This window comes from Anolis sagrei, chromosome 6 (assembly GCF_037176765.1).
Source record: "Anolis sagrei isolate rAnoSag1 chromosome 6, rAnoSag1.mat, whole genome shotgun sequence".
NCBI classification, from domain to species: Eukaryota; Metazoa; Chordata; class Lepidosauria; order Squamata; family Dactyloidae; genus Anolis; species Anolis sagrei.
This window is the reverse complement of record NC_090026.1, coordinates 112,771,310-112,796,922: the sequence shown is the minus strand read 5'-3', so window position 1 is coordinate 112,796,922 and position 25,613 is coordinate 112,771,310. Positions and strand designations below refer to the sequence as shown.

Here is a 25,613-nt window from a genome sequence, read left to right as displayed (position 1 = left end):
TTTTTATGTTGAATGTTTTTATATTGTGTAAATGCTATTTTAAATTGTAAGTCGCTCAGAGCACCTTGGTGGAGAGCAACTAATTAAGAAATAAAGTGAAGTGAAGTGAAGTATTTTCCTTCATCACCAGTTAAAATTGATATTGGATCACCAACATGTCAAGAACTAGTAGTGCTCTGCAGGAAAACTACTAGTCAGAATAGATGAAAACTTGAAAAAGTTACTTTAAGATTGCAATTCCCAGTATCTCACAACTATCTTAGCCACTGAGGGATTTGAGGAGTTGCAATCAAAATGTAAGTCTTCCAGACTCTGGACTAGATTTTTAAGGCTGGTTATGTAATACCTGATTAGTTACTAACCAACACAATACTTGATTACATAATTTAATATAAGATAGCTTCATTTTTCCCTGTTATCAATATGTTTTCAGTGTCTTTGAAGGAATCCAATAAACCTAGCAGTACACGAAATAATATCATCTTTCCTCTCCTTACTCCATTCTGAAATGATTGGTGTGTATGAATGAACAGTGATAATTAAATCACAGATAGGTCTAGACTACACAGCTGACACAAGACAATGATTCAGTTTAATTAGGATTCAAGGGACCATTAAATGACTATTGAATTATGTGCCTGTGTGACAGTACATCGTTCTGAAACCTTTTATAGAAAAGTTTCCATTATTACATATTGCTGTTTAAAGGATAATTAAAGCTAGATTCCATAGTTACCATTGCCTACACCTATGCTGTAAATAGCATTCCATTTCAAAGCCTGTTTTATGCAGCAGGGGGCTTTTGTGATATTTGAACCAAAATTTGACTGTAAAATAAATCCTAATAACTCAGAATTAGTTGGAGATAAATAACCACTCCCTCCCCATCCTCTTTAATGAGATGTATTTACTGAATGCTCTTAAGAAATCGACTGATTCTATTAGATTTTGAGACACTGAGGCTGCAATAGTCCTAAACATAGCTTTTCAATACATTAGGATTTATATCTGAATAAATGGGGATTGCTGGAATAAATGCACAGTATTTATTATGTCTGAATAAGTAATTGTACTACACAGGATTAATGTAGCCCAATTTCTACAACCTTCATTATAGTACCCTATCTGGCAAATGTTGATGCTTGGTTTATTATAATTTTATGCTTTTCCACGTTCAATGACCATCCTACCATTTTCCTTTTAAATTACAGATTCAAACCAATATATGCAGCCTCATCACATTGGGACTTTAACATGGGCAGCCCTGGTCTTCTGAAGCGAACAGAATTCGGGGAAATATAGTTTAGGGCGGGGCCTTTTGAATTATCTGCCACAGGGTCCTCGCCTTCCCAAACTACATTTCCCAGAATTCTGTCCGCATTAAAGCCTCAATGTGGTGAGGCAATAAGAATGCAAATAGAAAAATTCACACATAACTGTTTTGCACAGAAAGCAAAATTTTCTGTGCAGAAAAGACTGTAGTTGGCAAACATTTTCAGTCTGAAATTCTTATGCCTATTTTGTGTAGTGGGATTGCTGTGTGAATAGCATTTTTCAGCACTGTAAACAGCTATTTTCTACATAGAAAAAAAAGTTGATTACTGCATAGGAAATTATGCTTTCAGCACAAAACAATCACATGCCCAGGGAAAGCGGTATTGCTATTTGAACAGCATTGGCTGCTTCTGAATAGGAAGGTGCCCAACTGTTTACACTGGCAAGCCCCAAAGCTTCAGGGAAGTTACAAAGCATCCTGCAACTTTTAAAATATGGGACAAGGCATGTTAAATGGACTTCTCCAGAACCAAGTCCTGTGGATCATGTGGGCAACATGAGGTCCATTCACCCCCACAATGACTCAATTGGGCCCTGTAGATGGACCCTTAGAGCTACAGGTCTGTTGCTCTCCTGATCCTATTCCTTTCTGAGTTAGTAGAGCTTCAGGGATGGATAGTGCATAGAATCATCCTAAGGACCACATAAGACGGCCTAGTGGGTCAGAATTTCCCCATGAGCCAGAGGTTTTCCATTCTGATTTACATCTACACTGTAAAATTCATTCAATATGACACCACTTTAATTACCATGGCACAATGCTATTAAATCGGGGGCGGGGGTGGTTGTAGTTTGGTGAGGCACCAGCACTCTTTGGCAGAGAAGGCTAAATGACAGTTCCCATGATTCCATAACATTGAGCCATGGCAATTAAAGTGGTGTCAAACTGCATTACTTCTACAATGTAGAGCAGGGGTCCTCAAACTTTTTAAACCAGGGGCCAGTTCACTGTCCATCAGACCACTGGAGGGAGTATAGTTTTTTAAAAAAATCAATAAAAATTCCTATGCACATTGCACATATCTTATTTTGCTGTGTGGAAGGACCCTTAGAGGGAGTTCTTTCTAGCCCTCTTTCTAGCCCTCTTTAGGCAGTAATTCCAGGAGCAGAGAATGGGAAATCTTCCTATTTCTAGTCTGAACAAAATCTGGCTATCAGTATTAAAAAAATTCTAAAATTATAACTGTAAATAAAGAACAACACTCAAATACAGGGGAACTCTAGACAAGAAACAATCAGGGCCAGCTAATCACCTCTCAACAAAGGATTCTCCCTAAAAACTGTCAGGCTATGAAATGGTAATCAAGGTGGCCAATTGAAACATTCATACCTACTTCCAACAGACAAGAGTTCTTTCTCCCACCCTGGATCTTCCACAATTTTCCTAGTTAAAGGTTTTCCTCTGACATGAAGTCCAGTCATGTCTGAGCTGGCATTGTCCGTAGACACCTCCAAGGTCATGTGGCCGGCATGACTGCATGGAGCACCGGGGCAGCCTCGCTTGGCTGGTTCATGCTGCCCATCGGGCTCGATGGGCAGCATGAGCCTGCCAAGGGAGGAGTAGCACCGCACAGCCTACTCTCGCGTAAAGCACCTCTCAAGGTGCTTTACGCGAGACTAGGCCACATGGAGCAGCTGCCCTTGGCTGGCTCACACTGCCCATCGGGAGGAGCAGCACCACGCGGCCTACTCTCGCGTAAAGCACCCCGCGAGGTGCTTTACATGAGAGTAGGCCACGTAGGGCAGCTGCCCTTGGCCGGCTCACGCTGCCCATAGGGCCTGACGGATGGCGTGAGTCAGCCGGGGGGGGGGCGCTCCTCCTCCGTGGGCTGGATAAGTGCCCTTGGTGGGCTGGAAGTGGCCCACGGACCGTAGTTTGAGGACCCCTGATGTAGAGCCACCCTTTGCCGCTATATCACTGAAGGATAAACACGATGAATAAACAGTGACACAATAATTTGAGTCAGTATATTAATGTGCAAAATTGGTACCATTTCTGGAATCGCTAGTATCCAGTGCATTCCTATACATTCATTTTGAAGGAGAAGCTAGTAATACAAACAGAAAGTATACAAAGAGTAATTGGTCTTTTCCTGTAACAACCCTCCCCCCTTCAAATTTACCATGGATAAAAAGGACGCACAGTTTGGGTGTGTTTTCTTCCCCTCTTTTGTCCCCTACTTTCTTTGCTTCTGGGTCATTAAGAAGGAATGTGCTGTTCTGCTCCTAAAGGACTTTGGTTTTTGACAGCTGAAGCACTTGTCAAAGTACAGAATGGAAGAAGGAAGATTAAAATCTGGAGATTCCCTAAAATGCCATTATTTTTTCAGTCTGGATTCCAAAAGACTGTGATTGTAATCAAGCCAACCTTTGTTCAAAGAAATGTAAAACATATGCATATGCTTTATATTTCTTTTCTACATATTTCTGTGCATCATTCATTTTCTAAGAAAACCAGGTTTGACTAGCTTGTGCAGGAATAGAATTTAGAATTTCTCATGATACAGAATTAAAGGCAGCAATGTCAGGTAAAACAAAATTAAGACAAAAGATTTTGGGAGATTTCAGCATCAGGATTACATTTTTTGTGCTTGAAGGACTATTTTCTACTCTAAAATATTATGGCTTATTGTATCATCAGAAAATACTGGCTATTGGTCATATGCATATAATTAACTTCTAAAGTAGGAGTTGTAATAACAACAACAACAATAACAATTTCTATTCTGCCATTCTCCTCAAGGGGAATCAGAGTGGATTACAGCATATAAACAGACACATGCAAACATTCAATGCCTTGTTACAATGAAATACAATGAGACACAACTACACAGACAAAGGTAAATGCTTCTCCTTTCATTTCTGGCTCTGGAGACAGTGCTCATCTCCAACTCTGGGGGAGGTGCTCTTCTCCATTTCCAAGCCAAGGAGCCTGTGTTGTTCATAGACATCTCCTGATCATGTGGCTGGCATTAATGCTTTCTGCCTTTTCCCGCCAAAGTGGTACCCATTGATCTACTCAAATTTGCATTTGAATGCTTTTGAACTGCTAGGTTGGCAGGAGCAATGGCTAACAGTAGGAACTCACCCCGTTCTGTGGCTTCCAACTACCAACCTTCAGGTCAGCAGTTCAGCAACCCATTGTGCCACAGTGGCCATAGCATACTCAAGGGTGCTTTGTACATTACAGAAGTAGATTACATGAAGAGTGCGGAATTTGTTTTACAGGAGTCAGTCTTACCCTACTATCTCTAAAGTTTAAACTGCATCTTCGCAATACGACCAACATGTGTAAGCTGCTTGGCAAGTGGAGAGAGTCAGAGTTAAGGTTAGAAAAATCTTAGTAGGTAGTAAACTGCCATGTGATTATTAAACAAAATGTGTTTGTGTGTGCATCTGCCCTCTGCAGGTATTTGAAGGCAACACTAACTATGATACTCCTGAACTCCGTACCTTTGAACCTATAACAACCAGATTCATCCGTGTTTATCCCGAAAGAGCCACCCATGGCGGATTGGGACTGAGGATGGAACTATTGGGCTGTGAAATTGAAGGTAATTGCAGTACCCAAGATTAATCTGTAGACAGTAATTATTTTCCTGCATGTAGTTCTGCTCATGATACCACAGAGTGAGACACATTTGGTTTCTTGTTTCTCTAGTAGACATTATTATTACTGAGAGCTCTATCTCTACAACAGGTACAATAAATTCTGATTCAACTTGCGTTATCTGTTAATCCTACCAATGGGACCAATCATTTCTGGGTTTGAGTGGAAGTTAAAATTGAAAGTTTAAGATTGGTTTCTTAGCCTACTTAAAATTTGGGGGGCCTGGGTGGCAGAGCGAGTTAAATTTCTAAGCTGCTGAACTTGCTGACTGAAAGGTTGGTGGTTCGAATCCTGGGAGCGGGGTGAGCTCCCGCTGTTAGTCCCTGGTTCTGCCAATCTATCATTTCAAAAGCATGCAAATGTCAGTGGATCAATAGGTACCGCTTCTGCGGTAATGTAATGGTGCTCCATGCAGTCATGCTGGCCACATGACCTTGGAGGTGTCTATGGACAACGCCAGCTCTTTGGCTTAGAAATGGAAATGAGTACCACCCCCCCAGAGTCAGACACTACTAGACTTAATGCCAGGGGAAATCGTTACCTTTACCTTTAAAATTTGGTAAGAAAAATATAAGTTATCTTTTCCAAACGGAGTATGTTTCTTTACTAGCTTCCAAATAACAACAATAATAGCGGTGTCAGCTCCTGCTGCCTCCACAGAAAATTTTCTTTTACCAGATTCCCTGTTCTTTTCTCTCTAGTCATCACCTTGTAAACAACAGACCATGTTAATGGGAAGGTCAAGGACAGGGAATAGGAAGATGATAAAAAGGAAGGAAAGTTTCCTGTACAAAGTGAAAGGTCTTGCTACTGTAGGACACAACTGCATTCATCATAGAGTCATCCCTTTGGTCCAAGAGTGTGTTTTAACTGAGTCACACTGTTTTGTTTTGTTTTTAATTTCAGTACCTACTTCAGTCCCAACCACGGCTGACAGCAACCTTGTGGACGAGTGTGATGATGACCAAGCCAACTGCCACAGTGGAACAGGTGATGACTTCCAGTTGACAGGTGCAGAAATCATCCACATTTCACAGCAACGCCATTTCCATTCACATCAACTGACAGTTACACTATTTGGTTGCTTTTATCACAATTACAGCTTTCGATATAGACAGGAAAGTCTGCTCGCGGTGCAAATCCATTCATTTTGATGTGTGTAAAAAAAATCAAGGCTCTCAGCCTGATAAAAACAACCTTTGAATTGCTCAGTTCTTTGCCTTTTAATCTCTTAATTAATCTGTTCGATTGCAGTCTCCTTTCTTGTCTTAAATATATGTATGTTTGCACCTTGGGGAGATAGTGAAGAAAGTATGGAATAAGGTACATTTTTGTTAAACAAAAGCTGCCACTCTCATTGTGTTATGACTCACTTTGGCTACAGCTGTGTAGAAAGGCAGCATCAAGATTAAAAATGAAATTGAAATGAAACTCCATCTTTAAGGATTTTTCCATCTATTTTTTAACAACACAGCAGCCTCTGACAAAAAAAAAAAAACCTCCAGTCTGGGTTTTCATTCTGAGTCCATCAGTTAAAATCCGCTTCTACTGATTAACCCCCTGAAATGTTAATTGATTAATCTACCAATTCAGTTAATTACAGTTTGCAGTAAAATCTTAGGGCTTTTACATTTCATTTTAACCACAATGTATAGATTTGCAAATACCCAGGGATCCCACCACCACCACCACCAAGATATGGCTAATGACTTTACTTTTTATTAGTCCTTTTCTCTTAAGGGTTTAGACTGAAAAGGAGTTTAGTGCTATGGGGGATTTTGGCCGAGATATATTTTTCCTTTTCTCAACTCTGGTCCTTCTACTCTGGGGTAGATTCCATTTCCATTAAGTAATGAGATCATTGGGGCCGGGAGGAAATAACCCTGACTAAACTGAAATTGACCAGTGGTCCATCCTTTGTATTCCTTTGAAGAGACACAATATAATCTATAAACCACTAGAAGGAAATAGAACCTGCAGAAAGCAGAAATCTCTCATGGGTTCATTTTTATGAAGACCAGAGTATATCTGTTTCTTTTATGTGCCATATAATGAGGTTGACTGAAGTAGCTATTTGGAACTCTCTTGTCCCAAAAGGCGATACGTCTAAGCTGCTATGTAGGACCTCTTTACAACCAGACCTAGATACCTACAAATAAGTGACCTCAATTTCATTCTGTTATGTATTATTTTCACGATCACTCCCTGATGAGCTGGAAGGCTAAACATTTATAGTTGCCTATATATCCGTACAGCTTGCAAAGCTACATTTCTAACCCAATAAAATCTGGCAGTGCATACTCCAAGGAATTTAGATAACCTTCGCCAGGTAACAAAGGCATTGCTCAGAAGCTTGGGGAAGGTCTTATTTCCCCTTTTAGTGGGCTATTGAACAAGAAGAGGGGGGGCTACAACACACACACACACACACAACATATTTTCCTAAAGGCTCACAACGGAGGAATCTGTCCATTGTGGGTTTTGTTATTAGTATCAAAAATTACAAATTAAAGTTGGCCAAGATGACTTTCCCACTTAGGCAGTAATCCAAAAGTAGCAAAATACTCTTCTGAGTTTTGAAAACTATGGTTAATTTACTTTTGTGAATTAGAAACAATCCTTTATGAAATACTTATTTTTAAAGACAAGATTTCATAACGTTACTCGCTGTAGGTTGGATCAAGGAGAGAACCAATGTGGTGTAGTGGTGCCCAAGGTTCATAACCCTGCTTAGTCATGTAAACCAACTTGGTGAGCTTGAATAAGTCACTCTCTCTCAGGTCCCATCTACAGTGCCACGTTATGCAGTTTCAGAATGCAGCTGAACTTCATTATATGACAGTATAGATGTATATAATCCAGTCCAATGTAGTCATACTACATTCCGAAATTGCATTATACAACAGTGTAGATCAGGCATGGGCCAACTTTGGCCCTCCAGGTGTTTTGGACTCCAACTCCCACAATTCCTAACAGCCTTGGGCATTTTCCTTTTCCCCCTCAGCCACTTAAGCGGAGTTGTGGGACTTGGAGTCCAAACACCTGGAGGACCAAAGTTGGCCCATGCCTGGTGAAGATGGAACTTCAGCTTCAGAGGAAGCCAGAGGCAAATTGCCATGATAATCCCATAATAGGTTAGCCATAAATCAGATGCTCAACAACTGGTTGGATCAGTCACATATAGACTCAATTGGATGTACAAGGCTTTATGTTTGTGCAGTACCTATATATGATGAAAGACACATATGAACTTTAAAAACGACATTACTGCAAAGCAGGTCAATGTATTTGTACGTGTTGCCACCCACAAAGAAACCAGGGAGTACAAAGAATGTTTTAATCACTTCTAAAAATAATCTGGAGTGTTAAGGCATTGTGCTCTTCCGGTTCTGTTAAATTGCACAAATCTAGAAGAAAGTAATTATCAAAGCGCATCAACATAAACTTACATAAGTAGATAATTGCAACTGAACTTAGAGCTAATTGCTTCTTTTACTGACTCAGTTAAGGTTTTTTATTAGTAAAGACAAACATTGGTGCTACATGTCTATTTGGTCTATCTATCTATTGTTTTGGAGATCTAGATATAAATAACGTGCACATCTCACATCCCCATCACATACTTTATTACATCACTGCTACTGCCAGGCACAGAAGTAATGCAGCTTCATTAAACCCCATCACAATCATACTCACTGTAGCACTTCAACGCTTCCCTGCAGGGCTGGGAGGAAGGCCTGGCTGATAGTAATCAGCAGAGCTTACTGCTTGATACATTCCGCTCTCCTTTTTAAAAGGAAGTTTTATTCTATATGTTTCAAAAAGAGAAAAGTTTGTCTTCCAAAACTACTGAAAAATGGTTCAGTATGTGAATGTGTACTAACAATGATACACAGGTGCATTTACCTTGCACATTTATTTGGAGTAAAACAAGTTAAATTGGGTTGTTGTGAGTTTTCCGAGCTGTATGGCCATATTCCAGAAGCATTCTCTCTTGGCAGTTCACCTGCCTCTATGGCAGGCATCCTCAGAGGTTGTGAGGTCTGTTGGAAAATATGTTGGAAATGTTTCTGGAACATGGCCATACAGCCCGGAAAACTCACAGCAACGCAGTGATTCCAGCCATGAAAGCTTTCGACAATACAAATTAAATTGTTTTCAAATTACAAGCCATCTTGGGTCCCAATTTTGGGAGGAAAGTGGTATACTGAATGAATGAATGAATAAATAAATTAATTAATTAAAAGCATTGCTTGCATGATTGGTCCTTATCCAGAAATAAAACTGTACGCACATCATTTTGATGTGAAACATCTGCACTAATCATTTGTCTCATATTGGATGCAAAGGAAGGACTGGTATGTGACACCCACTTAACACTTTCTATGAGAAACCAAAGCTGCTCACAGGACAGGATTACTGCCATGGCCCCTAGATGTGGTCTGAACAATTTGGACATATTCCACCTACAGTGAAAACCTAACTTAGGACCCGTCTACATGGAAAAAAACCTCACCTGGCATTGGCTGTCTACATGATGCATGGGGACTTTTGACAAATTGCCCAAGTTTCTACCCTTAATCCAATTTTGCTCTGCTTTAGGTATAGTTTTTTTTTCCGTATCAGGAATGACTTGAGAAACTGCAAGTCTCTTCTGATGTGAGAGAATTGGCCATCTGCAAAGATGTTGCCCAGGGAATGCCTGGATGTTTTACCATTTTGCCATCCTATGGGAGGTTTCTCTCATGTCCCCACCTGAGATGATGGAGCTGACAGACAGGAGCTCACCCCACTCCCCAGATTCAAACCGCCAACTTTTCAGTCAGTAGTCCTGCTGGTACAAGGGTTTAACCCATTGCACCATCAGGGGCAACTTAGGTAAAGTTGGGTAATATTCTAGAGTTTACAAGAAATTCTTGGGATGTCCTGTGGATTTTTTGATATTTGAATAGCTGGATTGGGTTTACTGTCTAGTCAGATACTACTGCCATGACCTTTTCATGGTGCAAGAAAGGGGATGGCTTGTCCTCGTGTCACTGCTGCTGTTCTCCACTGGCCACAGGGCTTCTTGCGAGTTACCAGAATGGGTCACTTTCACAACCAGCAAGAAGGAGAGAGTCACCCTGTATATATGCAGCCATAATGTCTTTTTAGGTTTTGTTGATACTATAGCCTTCACAATTTATTTCAGAACATCCTTATCTATCTAAATTGAGAACAATCATGGTTTGTTTAAATAACAGCAATGGTAAGAAAAACAACAGAAAACAACATGTCTGCATTCTGCACCTTTCAGTGTTCCACTCTCCTTTAATTGTCCAATGTCTCTGTCTTTGCAACGTATGTAATGAAAGGTTAAACACAGGGTTAACTGTTAATAAGTTAGCAAAAGATAGCCAGGTCAGCTAATATGCAGGATAACAACCCTGGTAATACTTTTCATCAAGCATCTCTCTCAAAAACGTGAACAAACAAGATGTTATTGCTTCATTTGGTAGGAATGGGTGAATTCATGCCTGCATGCTCATATAGCTATGTGTACAAACAAAGGACTTTTATTATGATTTATGTGTCTATCTTAGCTGCTTTGTGTAACATACTGTATGGAATTCCTTTTCAGGCAGTACCACAGCTATGATAACAGAAAGGTCAACAGCAATTGACACTACAGTGCAGCCAGGTATGGGTTTGGTTTACTCGTGTAATTGTTACTGGTTACACTACTGTATATTTCAAAATTGACTCTTCTGCCAAAGACACATATAATGAATTGCAGGACTTTCTGTCTTTCTCTTCTTTCAAAGTCTCTTAAGTATAAAGTAGCATCTGGTCTCCAAGCTCAGTACAGTAAATATTTTACTCCTGTCATCCACATGTATATGCAATGCAGAACTAACTTCCTGTCTATATCTGTCCATGCCAAATTGTGACAGTACTATCAAAAAATTCACAGACTGAATCACAGTGTATAGGGGGTGGGAATCAAGCCTATCTATGGTACAGTGTGTATTTGCAAACTGAAGAACAGAGTGTATTTGCAAACTGAAGAAAGAAAAACTATGTGTTTAAAGGTTCTACCATTTTGCAAAACCTAATCAAACAAAGCAGTGTTTGCAAATTTGAGGGTATTATTCTATGCCTAGGTGTATGCACATCCCAGAATTTGCAATTCTACACTCTTCTTTTCTAGAAAGAATTCTTGAAAAGAGGTTGTGCAAACTGCGACCATAAACTTGGGCAGAAAGGAAAGAAGCTGTTCCTGGCAGCTGGCCCTGTTCCCTTAATCAATACAATAGTTAATTGCTTTTAATGTACAGCTTCATGGAGTTTTATCATATGAATTCTGGTCATTTTTAATACTGGAGTTTGTTTGAGAAAGAAAAAAATATTAAGTTCACCCAAATGTTTCAACATATAATCAGCATTTTTCAGTTTGTTGTGTTAATAATTATAGAGAGGGGAAAGGCCAGTCTTCAGTTTCTCCCATTTCCTTTAAACCACAATCAGGCATAGGCTTCAAAGTAATTTATTAACAGGGTGTGGATAAGTATACCAGTGTTTCCTTTACAATATGACACTAGAGAGGTTGCTACAAGCAAAAAAGTAAACGTACTAACAATTATGCTCCCGGAAAGACAACAGTGTTACAGGCATGATCAGCCAAAAGAAAAAGTAATTAATTCCAAGGCTGTGTCTCTTAACCTCCGGGTTTCCATGTCGCATAGGTGAATATTTTCCTCTCCCTCAAAATATTTTCTTCCTCCTCAGTTTGTTCAGTCAGCATATGCTATTGTGAGAGACATCCTGTCCTCTCATTTCTTGAGACAAACACATTTATATCTCTTTTTTTGCACCCCCAATGTGCAAAAAAGGTTGTTCTGGCATTATAATTATTCATAGCGGGTCTGGAATCCTAAATATTGGACTAAATCCAATGTTACTTACATGGAGTAATTCCATGTTTTCTTAGGCAAGAAACATAGCAGTTTTGCCAATTCCTTCCTCTGAAATAGCCTACAGCATCTGGTATTCATTGGCAGTCTCCCATCCAAGGACTAACCAGGGTTGACCCTGCATGGATTCCAAGATCAGACAGGACCTAGTGCTATATTTATTTAAGTTTCCAAAAATGCATGAGAATGACTCTCTTCTTTGTGATGCTATGTGGCTACAGTTCCTTGGCACTTTCAGTGCCTTGGAAAGCCCTTGTGTTTCTTGAATCCCTTCATTTAAAAATGTTTAAAGGAATATAAAAAAAACCTGCACCCAGTTGAGCTGACATCACATTAGAGACTGTGACTGTCTTTGCTCACCCTTTGAGTATATAGTCTCCTGTGACCTCAGATTACATACCTGAAAACTGCCTTTCTGATGGCAATTTCTGCAAGCAGTGGAGCAGGTGGACTCTTTGAACTCAAAAGTGGATTATTTTTGATCTTGCAAAGACAAAGTGCTACTCAGATCAGACAATTCATTTTTACCAGTGATCAGCATTTCACCTAAACCAGAACACTGGTCTATCTGGCAGAATCCTACCACTGATTTGGAACATTCTGTTCATTGCCTAGATCAAGGGTCCTCAAACTTTTTAAACAGGGCCGGGTCACAGCCCCTCAAACTGTTGGAGGGCCAGATTATAATTTGAAAAAAGCATGAATGAATTCCTATGCACACTGCACATATCTTATTTGTAGTGGAAAAAACACTTAAAAACAATACAATAATTAAAATGAAGAACAATTTTAACAAATATAAATGTATTCGTATTTCAATGGGAAGTGTGGGCCTGCTTTTAGCTGATGAGATAGGATTGTTATTGTTGTTGTTGTGTGCTTTCAAATCGTTTCAGAGTTAGGCTGACCCTGAGCGAGGGCCATGTAAATGACCTTGGAGGGCTGTATTTGGCCCTCGGGCCTTAGTTTGAGGACCCCTGGCCTAGACCTTAATTTTTATGTGGACCAGATAGCTTCATTTAGGACAGTGGTTCTCAACCTGTGGGTCCCCAGATGTTTTGACCTACAACTCCCAGAAATCCCAGCCAAATTACCAGCTTTTAGGATTTCTGGGAGTTGAAGGTCAAAACATCTGAAGACCCACAGATTGAGAGCCACTGGTTTAGGAAATCTCAGAGCCTCTTGCTATGTTACTGTTCTAAGAGGGCTTTGTTAGTCTTGCCCCAAAGATGTTCTAAATCAGGGGTCCTCAAACTAAGGCCTGGGGGCCGGATGCGGCCCTCCAAGCTCATATACCCAGCCCTCACTCAGGGTCAACCTGAGTCTAAAATTATTTGAAAGCACACAACAACAACAACAACAATCCTATCTCATCAGCCAAAAGCAGGCCCACACTTCCCATTGAAATACCAATAAGTTTATATTTGTCAAAATTGTTATTCATTTTAATTATTGTATTGTTTTAAAGTATTTTTTTGTATTACAAATAAGATATGTGCAGTGTGCATAGGAATTCATTCATGTATTTTTTTCAAATTATAATCCGGCCCCCAACAGTTTGAGGGACTGTGACCTGGCCCTCTGTTTAAAAAGTTTGTGGACCCCTGTTCTAAATGGTTTGCAGCTATTTATCTGGCCTACGAACTGAATGGGAAGCACTACTATACAGCTGAGAAGCAATTGCTGTATTGGCCACTTTCTTATGGGGACTGCTTCCACATGGTATCTGTCGAGAAGCTGCCTAGTCTCAACCTTTGACTTTTATTTCTCATTACGGACGAGACTTGAGATCTCAAGCAGAACCTGGGCTGTGCTTTTCTCCTGCATGGCACGGCATTCTCTGCTCCTGGGGGGTAGTAGGTTGCTAATATCTCATTTGTGTGAATCACAGAGAACATGGAGAAGGAGTAAAGGTTGCTCATCTGAAAGTAGAGTTCTTCACATGGTCATCTGTGAACCCACACAACCCCACCTTTCCTGCTGTTGTCTTGTGTGTTTTCTAGTAGTATCTGGTCCTTAAAATGTAGGTGGGCTGCAACTCAGTTAGCCTTAACTAGCACAGTCAGTTACAAAAAGTGAGAAGAAATGCTCACTATATAGCATGGGGATGGGGGAATATCTACTGGAAGAAATAACGGCAAAAATAATATTTCATAAAGAACTGCTAGCATTAGCTGAATGTCATTGACAATTGGAGGGTAATAGCCTGCTCAGCATTGTGGGCCAGGCTGGAGTTAAATTCCATACATGCTTTTTGCTTCCGTTCTTTCATGCAAGAACTGTAAATTCAGCATATGTCAAATTCACGTTCTTAAATTTAATCTTGCTTTTTCAGTGAATAAGCAAAGCATGTGTTCATTGAGAGCAGCAGAATGTACTGACTAGTGATAAAGAAGTACATCAAAGTGACCATACAAATCCAACATTTGGAACTGGGACTAAAATTTCCCAGCAACCCACATCAAAAGCACAAGTCCAGGCTGTTCCCTGACAAACACCATTTGGAGCCCCAGCCCTTATGTGTGTTTCATCAGCATTAAGTCCTACCCAATTCGGAGAGACTTATCTCCCAAGTAAGTGTGAATAAGAATGCAGCCTTAATACTTTCTAAGGCTGCTTTTCCACATTGTTCCCTTTAGCAGCTGTCCCACTATAGCTCCAACTCACTCAGATCAATCAATGTTCTCCACACTATTTTGAAAAGTAACTTTTGTGGCGGCACAGAGGAAATTGCTCCATCAGGGTGCTGAGTGGCTGCCACTTGGTGACAGGTAACTTCCATGTGGGGTGCTTTCAAAAGGGTCCCCTAATGATGGCCATAATAGCATAACGCTTGAAAATGGCATTGTTTCTCCAGAATTTCAAAATGGGTACGTGATTTGCTGCACCATGTCCCTTATTACTAACAGAACTGTCAAAATGTGTCAAAGCTCTAGACTAAGAAAGACGAATGATATCACAAAGAAGTCGCCCGCTGGATGTATCCTGTAGAGTATTAGAAATTCCAGCTGTGAGAAAGATGTGGCCAAGAAATGCAGCTGTTGGCTACTCTCACAGGCCAGATTTGTTTTAATTACACCACACCATATAACGGTCTGCACTTTTAAAGAGATTTTGCAACACCGTCAACCATCAACTGTAATTTAAACAGCTTGTTAGGAAGTTGATGCTGTTGGCATTTGGTGCTTTTTCTCTCTACTCTGCAATACTTCAGAAACTATATGTTATTTTACTAAGCAAAGCAGAAATGGTACCGAATAAGATTACTTTTGGCTGCATTAACTCAAGACAGTAGCTCTCTCATTAAGTCTTCTTCAGATGGTGTGTATCTGAGGTTTTTTAAAGATGTTTTACATCTAGTGAACTGTTCTTGGGTATTGCAGTGGATACCCAAGAACCAAGTTTGTACGAATAACATGTTTGTCTTTGTGAAAGTGTGTGTGTGTAAGAGCATTGTGTATGTAGGCAAATGGAAAGAATGGAAAGATAAGGGGCTCTTCAAATGTGCAAACACACTAATGAAAGGAATGCTCATCTAGCCTCCTGTTGTTTTCTCTCTCCAGTCCTTTAATGGACTTGAGAGGACTATTTGGTCTTTCATACCAGACTTACCTTTTAGCTGCTCCCACACCAAGCAAGAAGGTGGGGGCAGCCAAGCAAGGAAGATTATCATGGATTTTCGAACACCTGCTGCACCACAACACCTCTATCAGCATGAAGGCTATAGCCTTGCAGGTCCTCACTCAGCTTCCCATCTCACATTACCATCAGAATCTTCCTCCTTCCTCTTTGGGGAAATGTAATAGTTCAATGGGCCCTGAATCTGATGGGGAGGATTGATTAAATGTGTTCTCCCTTATGGGAATGAATAATTTTATTCAACGCATTCTTAAAAGTGAGGGTAGGTCTTCATGCCTGTGATAAAAGAGAAAGAAATAGGAACATGCGCTTGAACTCTTCTGACTGGTAGCTTTGACTCTGGCTACTATCAGCCCCTAGCACCCAACCCACCGGGGTGAAAAAGTGGCCTATCTATGTTTAGAACTATGAACGTCCACGTGTGTGAGTTTGTGTTAAAATCACAAAAAAATAAAATTAACATCGAATAATTTCAATAGCACAAATAGCATTGGGTTGCTGTGAGTTTTCTGGGCTGTATGGCCATGTTCCAGAAGTATTCTCTCTTGACATTTCACCCACATCTATGGCAACCATCCTCAGTAGTTGTGAGGTATATTGGAAAATAAGCAAGGGAGGTTTATATATCTGTGGAAGATCCAAGAAAATCCAGGGTGGGAGAAAGAACTTTTGTCTGTTGGAGGCAAGTGTGAATGTTGCAATTAATCACCTTGATTAGCATTGCAAAGCCTTGCAGCTTCAAGGCCTGGCTGATTCCTACCTGGGGGAATCCCCTGTTGGGAGATGTTAGCTGGTCCTGGTTGTTTTCTATCTGGAATTCCACTGGTATTGAGTGTTGCGCTTTATTTGCTGTCCTGATTTTAGAGTTTTTAATACTGATAGCCAGATGTTCATTTTCATGGTTTCCTCCTTTCTGTTGAAATTGTCCACTTGCTTGTGGATTTCAATGTCTTCTCTGTGTAGTCTGACACGGTGGTTGTTAGAGTGGTCCAGCATTTTCGTGTTCTCAAATAATATGCTGTGTCCAGGTGGTTCATCAGGTGCTCTACTATGGCTGACTTCTCTGGTTGGATTAGTCTGCAGTGCCTTTCATGTTCCTTGATTCGTGTTTGGGTGCTGTGTTTAGTGGTCCCTATGTAGACTTCTCCACAGCTGCACAGCATATGGTGGAGTCCTGCAGAGGTGAGAGGCTGTCCTTTGCTGAATGTAGCATTGGTTGGATTTTTTTTTTGTGGGTCTGTAGATAGTTTGTAGGTTGTGTTTCTTCATCATCTTCCCTATGCAGCCCTTCCACAGATATATAAACCTTTCTTGCTTAGTTTCCAATGTACCTCACAACCACTGAGGATGCTTGCCATAGGCAGGAGAGAATGCTTCCAGAACATGACCATACAGCCCAGAAAACTCACAGTAACTCAGTGATTCAAGCCATCAAAGCCTTCAACAACACACAAATAGCATTCTTTCTGCTTAGGAAAGGGCAACATCATGAGCAATGAGGATAGTTCCTTTTGTTTCTACAGAAGTGGTTATCTGATGTTTCATTCTCAGGCTCAAAATATGAGCTTAACTACCACTGAACCTATGGTATACCTGCGATGTTCAGTCTTTGCCAGCTGTTGTTACCCCATATTTAACTCTCAATATGTAATTCGTGTTTGTTCTTTTAAAGCATATTATCTGTTTTCTCCATTTCACTGAGTTCTCCTGCTCTTTCCCCCAAATGTCTTTCATTGTACATTTTCTTTTAAAAAATTCTATGGGCAAGGAAGGCAGCTGTGGGTCAGAGTCCATTAGTACCATGTATCATGTTTTCAATATCGCAGGAATGCTTCTAGCGTAGGATTGCCCTTCACTGCGTCATTCCTGTTGAAAGAGTATTGAATTGTTGCGCTATCATTCTTCCGAGCTGAGGCCAAAACACAATCAATCATGACAGCAAGACAGTTCTTCAAACATGAGTTGCTCAGCCTGTCGTGAGGTTCATGGGAGCTCCTTTCCCTTTTTTAATTAAAGATAAGTAATAAAGGGGTAGAATTATGTCTTTGGGCATTGACCCTCTCAATTGTTAAGAGTATCATTTCCAAGTTGTCCATACTTAAGGCAGACACTTCATTACAAATGTTCTCAACTACATTTTAAAAAAATTGTTCTATTTAGAAACTGTTTTGGAAAACACAAAGGAATTTTAGCCATTCTATTGAGTGGATTTTTATTTTCCCATTCAAATTCAAGACTCTATTTAAAAAACAACAAACCATCTCATGTAAGACCATTGGGCAGAACGTTTGAGACGTTGAAAACAAGATATGATCTCATCCTGACCAAAATAAGCAACATAGCACCAGACTTCCCTTGTTTTACAAGGAGCTTCTTTTGAAGCTTGTTTTGTATTTGGTTGGCTGTAGGCCACATTTGTCTCATTCCTTTCTTAGGTTTGTAGTCATTTAAATGCTGCCATCTTGTGGGTCAGTTAAACAGCATGTGGAAAGCTTTATTTAAGTATGATTATTAGTACCTACATTATTATTAGTATCTACATTATTATTCATTATCATGTAAAAGCAGGACACTTAAGCACTACTGCCTCAAAGAGACATTTGTTTAGTTCTACATTTTTGCTGGCTTGGGGATGCTTTTTGAGTTAGTGATTCTTTTAATGGTATTGTGAAAGCTGTTAGACCAGGGGTCCACAAACTTTTTAAACAGAGGGCCAGGTCACAGTCCCTCAAACAGTTGGAGGGCCGGATTATAATTTGAGAAAAAAAATCCATGAATTAATTCCTATGCACACTGCACATATTTTATAAACAATGCTACAATTAAAATGAAGAACAATGTCAATGGGAAGTGTGGGCCTGCTTTTAACTGATGAGATAGGATTGTTGTTGTTATTGTGTGCTTTCAAGTTGTTTCGGACTTGGGTTGACCCTGAGCGAGGGCCAGGTAAATGACCTTGGAGGGCCGTATCCGGGCCCCAGGCCTTAGTTTGAGGACCCCTGTGTTAGACCAACACACGTGTCCCTCTGGAACACTGGTTCTTGGCCTTCCTAATGCCATGATCCCTTAATACAGTTCCACACTATTTTTGTTGCTATTTCATAATTCTGACTTTCCTACTGTTATGAATCATAATGTTAATATCTGATATGCAGGATGTATTTTCATTCATTGGACCAAATTTCTCACAAATACTCGATACGCCCAAATTTGAATATTGATGGGGTTGGGGGAGGGATTGATTTTGTCATTTGGGAGTTGTAGTTGCTGGGATTTATAGTTCAGCTACAATTAAACAGCATTCCTAACTCCACCAATGAAGGAATAGAACCAAACTTGACACATAGAACTCCCATGACCAACAGAAGATATTGGGTTTGGTGGGCATTGACCTTAAGTTTTGGAGTTGTAGTTCACCTACATCCAGAGAGCACTGTCGACTCAAACAATGATGGATCTGTGGCACAAATACTAAATATACCCAAATGTGAACACTGGTGAAGTTTGGGGAAAATAGACCTTGATATTTGGAAGTTGTAGTTGCTGGGATTTATAGTTTGCCTACAATCAAAGAGCATTCTGAACCCCACCGACGATAGAATTGGGCCAAACTTCCCACACAGAACCCCCATGACCATGACCAAAAGAAAATACTGTGTTTTCTGATGGTCTTTGGTGACCCCTCTGACACCCCCTTGCAGCCTCCGCAGGGGTTCCAACCCCCAGGTTGAGGAACCCTGCTCTGGAGATATTCTTGAATTAAATATACTTGTGTTTGACAAGTTGTACCGTAATGTGGTGTAGGATATGCATTCAAATACAAGTCCAGTTGATAGTAGCACTCTTCAGAAAAACAGTATCTGCATTCGAGCACACATCTGAATGCAAATCCAAAATCCAGGTGCACATACAACTTATTTAACCAAGCAGTTCCTGAATTTGGTCCCATACTTGAATTAAGGTGCCAAAGTATAATGAAACCAAATATCACATAACAAACATTCTTCCAATACAGGGAAGAGTCTTGCTGGAATTTTGAGAAGCCCTTGAAGCATATGCTCAGGAAGCAGATGGGGAAATAGATTATTTAAATGTGGAACAGGAATTTGTACACTGTGAATACCTTTCTGTGGCTGCCAAATTAGATTGAGGTCTATCGGGAAATTTTCCTAATAGTATTTTCATGTATGGAACAGTCTCTGATATTGGAAAGACTCTGGGCAGCCTCCATTACATTGAATAAACTTGTCTGCATGCAAAGCGTGTGCTCTAATGCTCAGCTCTGGTCCCTTTCTCAATGTCATAGCTCAAAGTCAACTTCAAGCAGGCACTCAAAAGCTGACACAACATGCTGCTTTTGATACTATACTGTTTTCTGCCTAAAAATACATCATGGTCTGTAGGGTTTATAGTAACTGATAGTAATTAATAATCAATTATGTGAATATAAGCTACCTGAATAAAGTTTACCTGCTCAGCTAATCTATTCTTGGTAACAAACCGTGGTGTGCTTCCTTTAAAAATGCAAAAGGATCAGTAGTCATTTCTGCCATATCATTTAAAATCTAATTACATGGGAGGAAACACAATGGCTGAATGCAAAAGATAGGCAGCTGAACAATTTAAAGTGACTTGTGGGTTTTTTCGGGCTATATGGCCATGTTCTAGAGGCATTTCTCCTGACGTTTCGCCTGCATCTATGGCAGGCTTCCTCAGAGGTCTGCTGGAGCTGGGAAAAAAGGGGTTTATATATCTGTGGACTGACCAGGGTGAGACAAAAGGCTTTTGTAAGTTGGGCTAGGTGTGAATCTTTTCAACTGACCACCTTGATTAGCATACAATGGGCTGACTGTGCCTGGAGCAAACTCTTAATGAAAGGTGCTTAGAAGTCCCTGCCTGTTTTTCTCTCTGCTGTTTTAATTTTAGAATTTTTTAATACTGGTAGCCAGATTTTGTTCATTTTCATGGTTTCTTCCTTTCTGTTGAAATTGCCCACATGTTTGTGGATTTCAATGGCTTCTCTGTGTAGTCTGACATGGTGGTTGTGAGAGTGGTCCAGCACTTTTGTGTTCTCAAATAAAATGCTGTGTCCAGGTTGGTTCATCAGGTGCTCTGCTATGGCTGAGTGTGTAAACTGAGTGATTCCGGCCATGAAAGCCTTCGACAATACAATTTAAAGTGATATCAGAAGTGGATGGCTGTACGACACAATTCAGATGCAGTTCTTAACCATGGTTTAGAGGAGGGATGGGAGTCATTCAGCCTTCCAGATATTGTGATATTGTAAGTATCAGCATCCTTTGCCAATGGTGAGAAATGCTGGAAGTCACAGTTCAACATCATCTGGACTCAGGGGCACATAATTTGCCCCATTGGTTTAGAACTATGTGATTGAGTTTGCAATGAATTTAAAAAACTGTATATTCTCTCTTTTGGCATCTTCCTTCCTATACTTTCCGAAAAATTCTTCAGGTTTAATGGAAGTCTCTAGAAATTTCCTAGCAGATGTTACAGACTTCACAAGGTTCTTCCCCACTGATGCTTGCTCATATTTCTGTGTCCAGAAATATGGGACCTCATCATACAAGTGAATGAATCCACTTTAAACCAGGTTGCTTCCTCCTGCAGAATTCTGGGATTTGTAGTTTGGGGGGAACCTTTAACAGCCTCACTAAACTACAAACCCTATAATTCTGTAGGAGGCAGAAACTGGATTTAAAGTGAATTCATTCTCTAGTGTGATGAAGTACCAGGTTTACCAAATGGCCACGGTATACAACTGAAAAGGTGCCATGTTCTTGTTCCCACAATGATTTGGAACAATGCTACATTTGGAGCATTAGGGGGATATCAAAAAATAGGCACCTTAGATGTGGCCACCACAAACACTTCTAGTGGTGTTCCTCAGTGCCCACCACTTCCAGTAGGAAGAGGACATTGGTGTCAGGGAGGAGGTCACTTTATTGAGAGGTGCATAAACATGGCACTGGTTTTCTTTCCCTTCCTCTATGGCTTAATTTGCTATTAAAGATTGGTAATTTGTATTTGGACCTCATTTTGATGTTAATTTCTCTTTTGTTACAAGTTTATGGTTATTATTTTTGTATTCTGTTTATTTTAAAATGTTTGTATTTGAGTTCAGGCATTGAATATTTGCCTTTTTGTGTGTGTGTAAACCGACCTATTATTATTATTATTATTTTTATTATTATTATTATTATTATCCCTTTCTGAAATTGGAAATCCTCAAAAGTTCAAAGCTGCGTGAAATAGTGGCACCATTGCTTCCAGAGGACTCAATGCACATACGTTTTTTCCACGTACAATTTAAAAAAAAATTGTTCATAAAGCTACCTTCAGGCTGTGTGTAACGTATATACAGGGGCGGCTCAACCCATTACGCAAAGTAAGCATTTGCAGTATAGTTGATTTTGCCCAGTGGCGCTCTTGAGGCACTCTTGGGGGAAAATAGACCTTGACATATGTGAGTACAGATGTCCCTGATCTCCTGCACCCGGGTCCAGTCTAGCCCATCCTCCTCTCCGTTATCACTTTCAGTCATAGAATCATAGAGTTGGAAGCAACCTCATGGGCCATCCAGTCAACCCCCTGCCAAAAAGCAGGAATACTGCATTCAAAGCACCCCTGACAGATGGCCATCCATTTACCTTTACCTTTATCTAAATGTTCATGGTCACTTATGTGTATACATTATTCAAGTGCCTCTCTTCACATGCACACATACATACATATGCTTATATTTATTTACCACACAGGGGCGGCTCAACCCATTACACAAAGTAAGCATTTGCAGTATAGTTGATTTTGCCCAGGGGTGGTCTTGAGGCGCTCTTGGGGGAAAATAGACCTTGACATTGTAGTTACTGGGATGTATAGTTCGCCTACAATCAAAGAGTATTCTGAACTCCACCAATGATGGAATTGAACCAAATATGACACACAGAACTCCCATGACGAACAGAAAATATATATATCAGTGATTGGTTGGGGGGGGGGGCAAAATACTGTTTGCTTACCATTGAAAATTACCTAGGGCCGCCTCTGCGTATATATTAAATGTAAATGAATTTCATGTTTAGACTTGAGTCCCATCTCCATAATATCTCATTATGTATATGCAAATACAGGTATTCCAAAATCCAAAATAATTCTTGTTCTGGGCATTTTGGATAAAGGATACACCCTGTACACCTAAATCAGTGAAATATGATCTGTGCTTCTCTTGCATTCGAGACTGTAAACATGGGTTAGTTATGCCTCTAGAACATGGCCATATAGCCCGAAAAAACCCACAAGAACTGGATGGGTTAGTTAAATTGTTGTTGTAAGTTTGTTCACCTACAACACCTCACTTTAATAAAATAGGTTTTATCAGAATCTTTGAAATGATTAGGAGAAACAAATGACACAATAATTTACCTATATGCATATTTTTCATTCTTTCTCCTCCTCCCCTGCTACCAACCCTCCCATCCTGTTCCTAAAGAACTCCCAGCCTATGGATTCAACTGTGGATTTGGCTACAGTTCTCAGAAGACAATTTGCCGTTGGGAGCATGATGGCCAACTGGACCTTAGATGGGCTGTGCTTACCAGCAAAACAGGGCCCATTCAAGACCACACAGGTAAAGTAGGGTTCACATCCAAACTGGGGGTGCAATGGAAGGGAAGGAAGAGGGGAAAGGTGCATTGTGTGTAAAAAAAAATTAAAAACTCACTGAGAAGCCATATTTTCCACAGTAATGTAAAGGGCAGAACTGTTTTAGTAAAATTATGGCAAGATTTATTTGTATTGAAGCCTTTTTTCTTGAAGTGTGTAACCTCCCAAGCTTTTGCCAGAACGTTTACATATAATGGCCATTTTGAAGGTACTTTTAGAAGCCCATTTGCAAATGTCTTTATTTAATAAAACTTCAATCCATCACATGCTTCCTACTTGTTACTTTAGCGACACATTCAAAGACCAGTGAGCAAAGGCCATTTTGTGACCTTCATATATCTCAATTATTGTTCTCCTTTTCATTATGTAGATGAGTCAAAAATGCTGGCAATAACATCCCCCCCATCTCCACTTTCAGAGCCCCCCCCCCCCACTCCTTTATTTAATGAGAATGACAAGGAAATTAGACAAAATTGGGCTCCTTAAATTTAGAGACACTTTCAATTGAATCTTAAGACAAGTACATTTAGTTTTAGGGAACGGGGGAGAAAACTTGAAATACTTTTGAGTATAAATGGCACTGTACAAATAAATGGCATCAAATTAAGCGAAAGGCAGTTAACCGAAATGAAGGCTGTGATAATGGAGGAAAATCATGCAAAGTAAAATGAAATGACTCAGTAAGATCTGACATTGAAGGGAGGTTAAAAGCCATGTTAGCCAAGGACTGACAAAATCTAAAAGGCATGCATAAGTTGAGCTCTAATTAAGACAAAGAAGGCAGAGTTCCTGACCCAGCGCTGCAATAATATTCTTGAAATGAAAAATATTTGAACTTTGCCATGAGTGTCTTGAGACAAGCACAACTTGTCCTCTCACTGAAGGCCTGGAAAGAAAATGACATTTCTTAAATGAGGTTTTGTTATCACTAGGCTTTAGAGTTTCAGGTGCCTTTTTACATTCCAAGAGCTGTAATCTGGAAACGTTTTCATGGAAGCATTGTGAGTCTGGTTTCTTCTTTTCTGCTGTGACATTTTTGGCAGTGCTCAGACTCATTTTGCGAGCACTTAAAGGGGCAAATCAGCTGCTGTTTCACACTGTGACACACAAAGAGCCGCTTTGAGTATTTTAGAAAAGTGGAGCATAAATGTATTGAAATTAATTAATTAAATGCAGAAGCACTGTTTATCGCCATTATAGACTGAGTCGGTATAATCCTCTGAGATATGGGGATAAGATTTCTTCAGTTCCTTTGAAACATTCACTTTTCGCATACAGCTTTCAGCCGGCTAATTTTAGTATTAGTTCTAACAGGGCTAAAATGTGTGTGAAAAGTCATTAGGGTTCCTATCCTAGTACATTTGATTCTAGTCTAACAAAATCACTACATGCTGAAGTCCCATTATATAAAATTGTGTATTATTATTATTATTATTATTATTATTATTATTTGAAACACAACAAGATGAGTCCACAGCAGACAAGATCTCTCTGCTGGCTGTTGTATTGGATCACATTGTATTATTATTATTATTATTATTATTATGTTTATGTTTATGTTTATTATGTTTGGGCCGCAGTGGTGCAGCGAGTTAAACTGCTAAGCTGCAGAACTTGCTGACTGAAAGGTCAGCAGTTCAGATCCAGGGAGCAGGGTGAGCTCCCACTGTTAGCCTCAGCTTCTGCCAACCTAGCAGTTCTAAAACATGCAAATGTGAGTAGATCAATAGGTACCACTCCAGCGGGAAGGTAACGGCACTCCATGCAGTCGTGCAAGCCACATGACCTTGGAGGTGTTTACAGAAAGTGCTGGCTCTTCAGCTTAGGAATGGAGATGAGTACCACCCCTCAGAGTCAGACTCGACTAGACTTAATGTCGAAGGGAAACCTTTACCTTTACTTTATTATGTTTATTTATACCCCGCTTTTTCTCTCCACAAGGAGACTCAAAGTGGCTTTGAGTAAAATGATATCTCTTATATTAAATGGCAAAATCAAGGTATCCTTTTTAATTTTTGACTATTTTGAAGTCAGGGAATATATGGATTCATGAATCTGTGGGTACAGAGATCCAACTATATATATCAAATAGCTACCCACTTTGGTATTAATCATTCCCTGACGTTTGGTGATTTGTTCAGAGGAGGGTGGGGATTGCCCATACTATCCCCTGAATTATTAATTGTCCCCTTTGGGATGATGCATCAAGAATGTTCGTGCCAGTAAAATGTTGACTTTGCTGGAAAGGGGAGATTAGAGAAGAGTTCATTGCAAGGTGACCTTCAAGTCTTCTTTGCAGACTTGTAGTTCTGTAACAAATCTGCAGATAAGGCCAGATCAGTTTCAGAGTACTTGAGCTTTATCAGGTTTAAAAGAGCCAAAAGTGAGCCATTATT

General features: G+C 40.0%; 1 protein-coding gene across 2 annotated transcripts in view; it reads left to right on the top strand.

The window, feature by feature from the left end:
* The window catches only part of NRP1 (neuropilin 1), a 170,137-nt gene that overhangs the window by 135,285 nt on the left and 9,239 nt on the right, over nt 1-25,613 (top strand). Inside the window, exons 10-13 of one of the 2 annotated variants that reach the window (XM_060782510.2) lie at nt 4,745-4,889; nt 5,852-5,956; nt 10,566-10,625; nt 23,045-23,182. In XM_060782510.2, coding sequence (XP_060638493.2) covers nt 4,745-4,889; nt 5,852-5,956; nt 10,566-10,625; nt 23,045-23,182 — 448 coding nt within the window. The remainder of the gene's footprint in view (nt 1-4,744; nt 4,890-5,851; nt 5,957-10,565; nt 10,626-23,044; nt 23,183-25,613) is intronic. The other variant, XM_060782512.2, reaches the window with a different exon arrangement.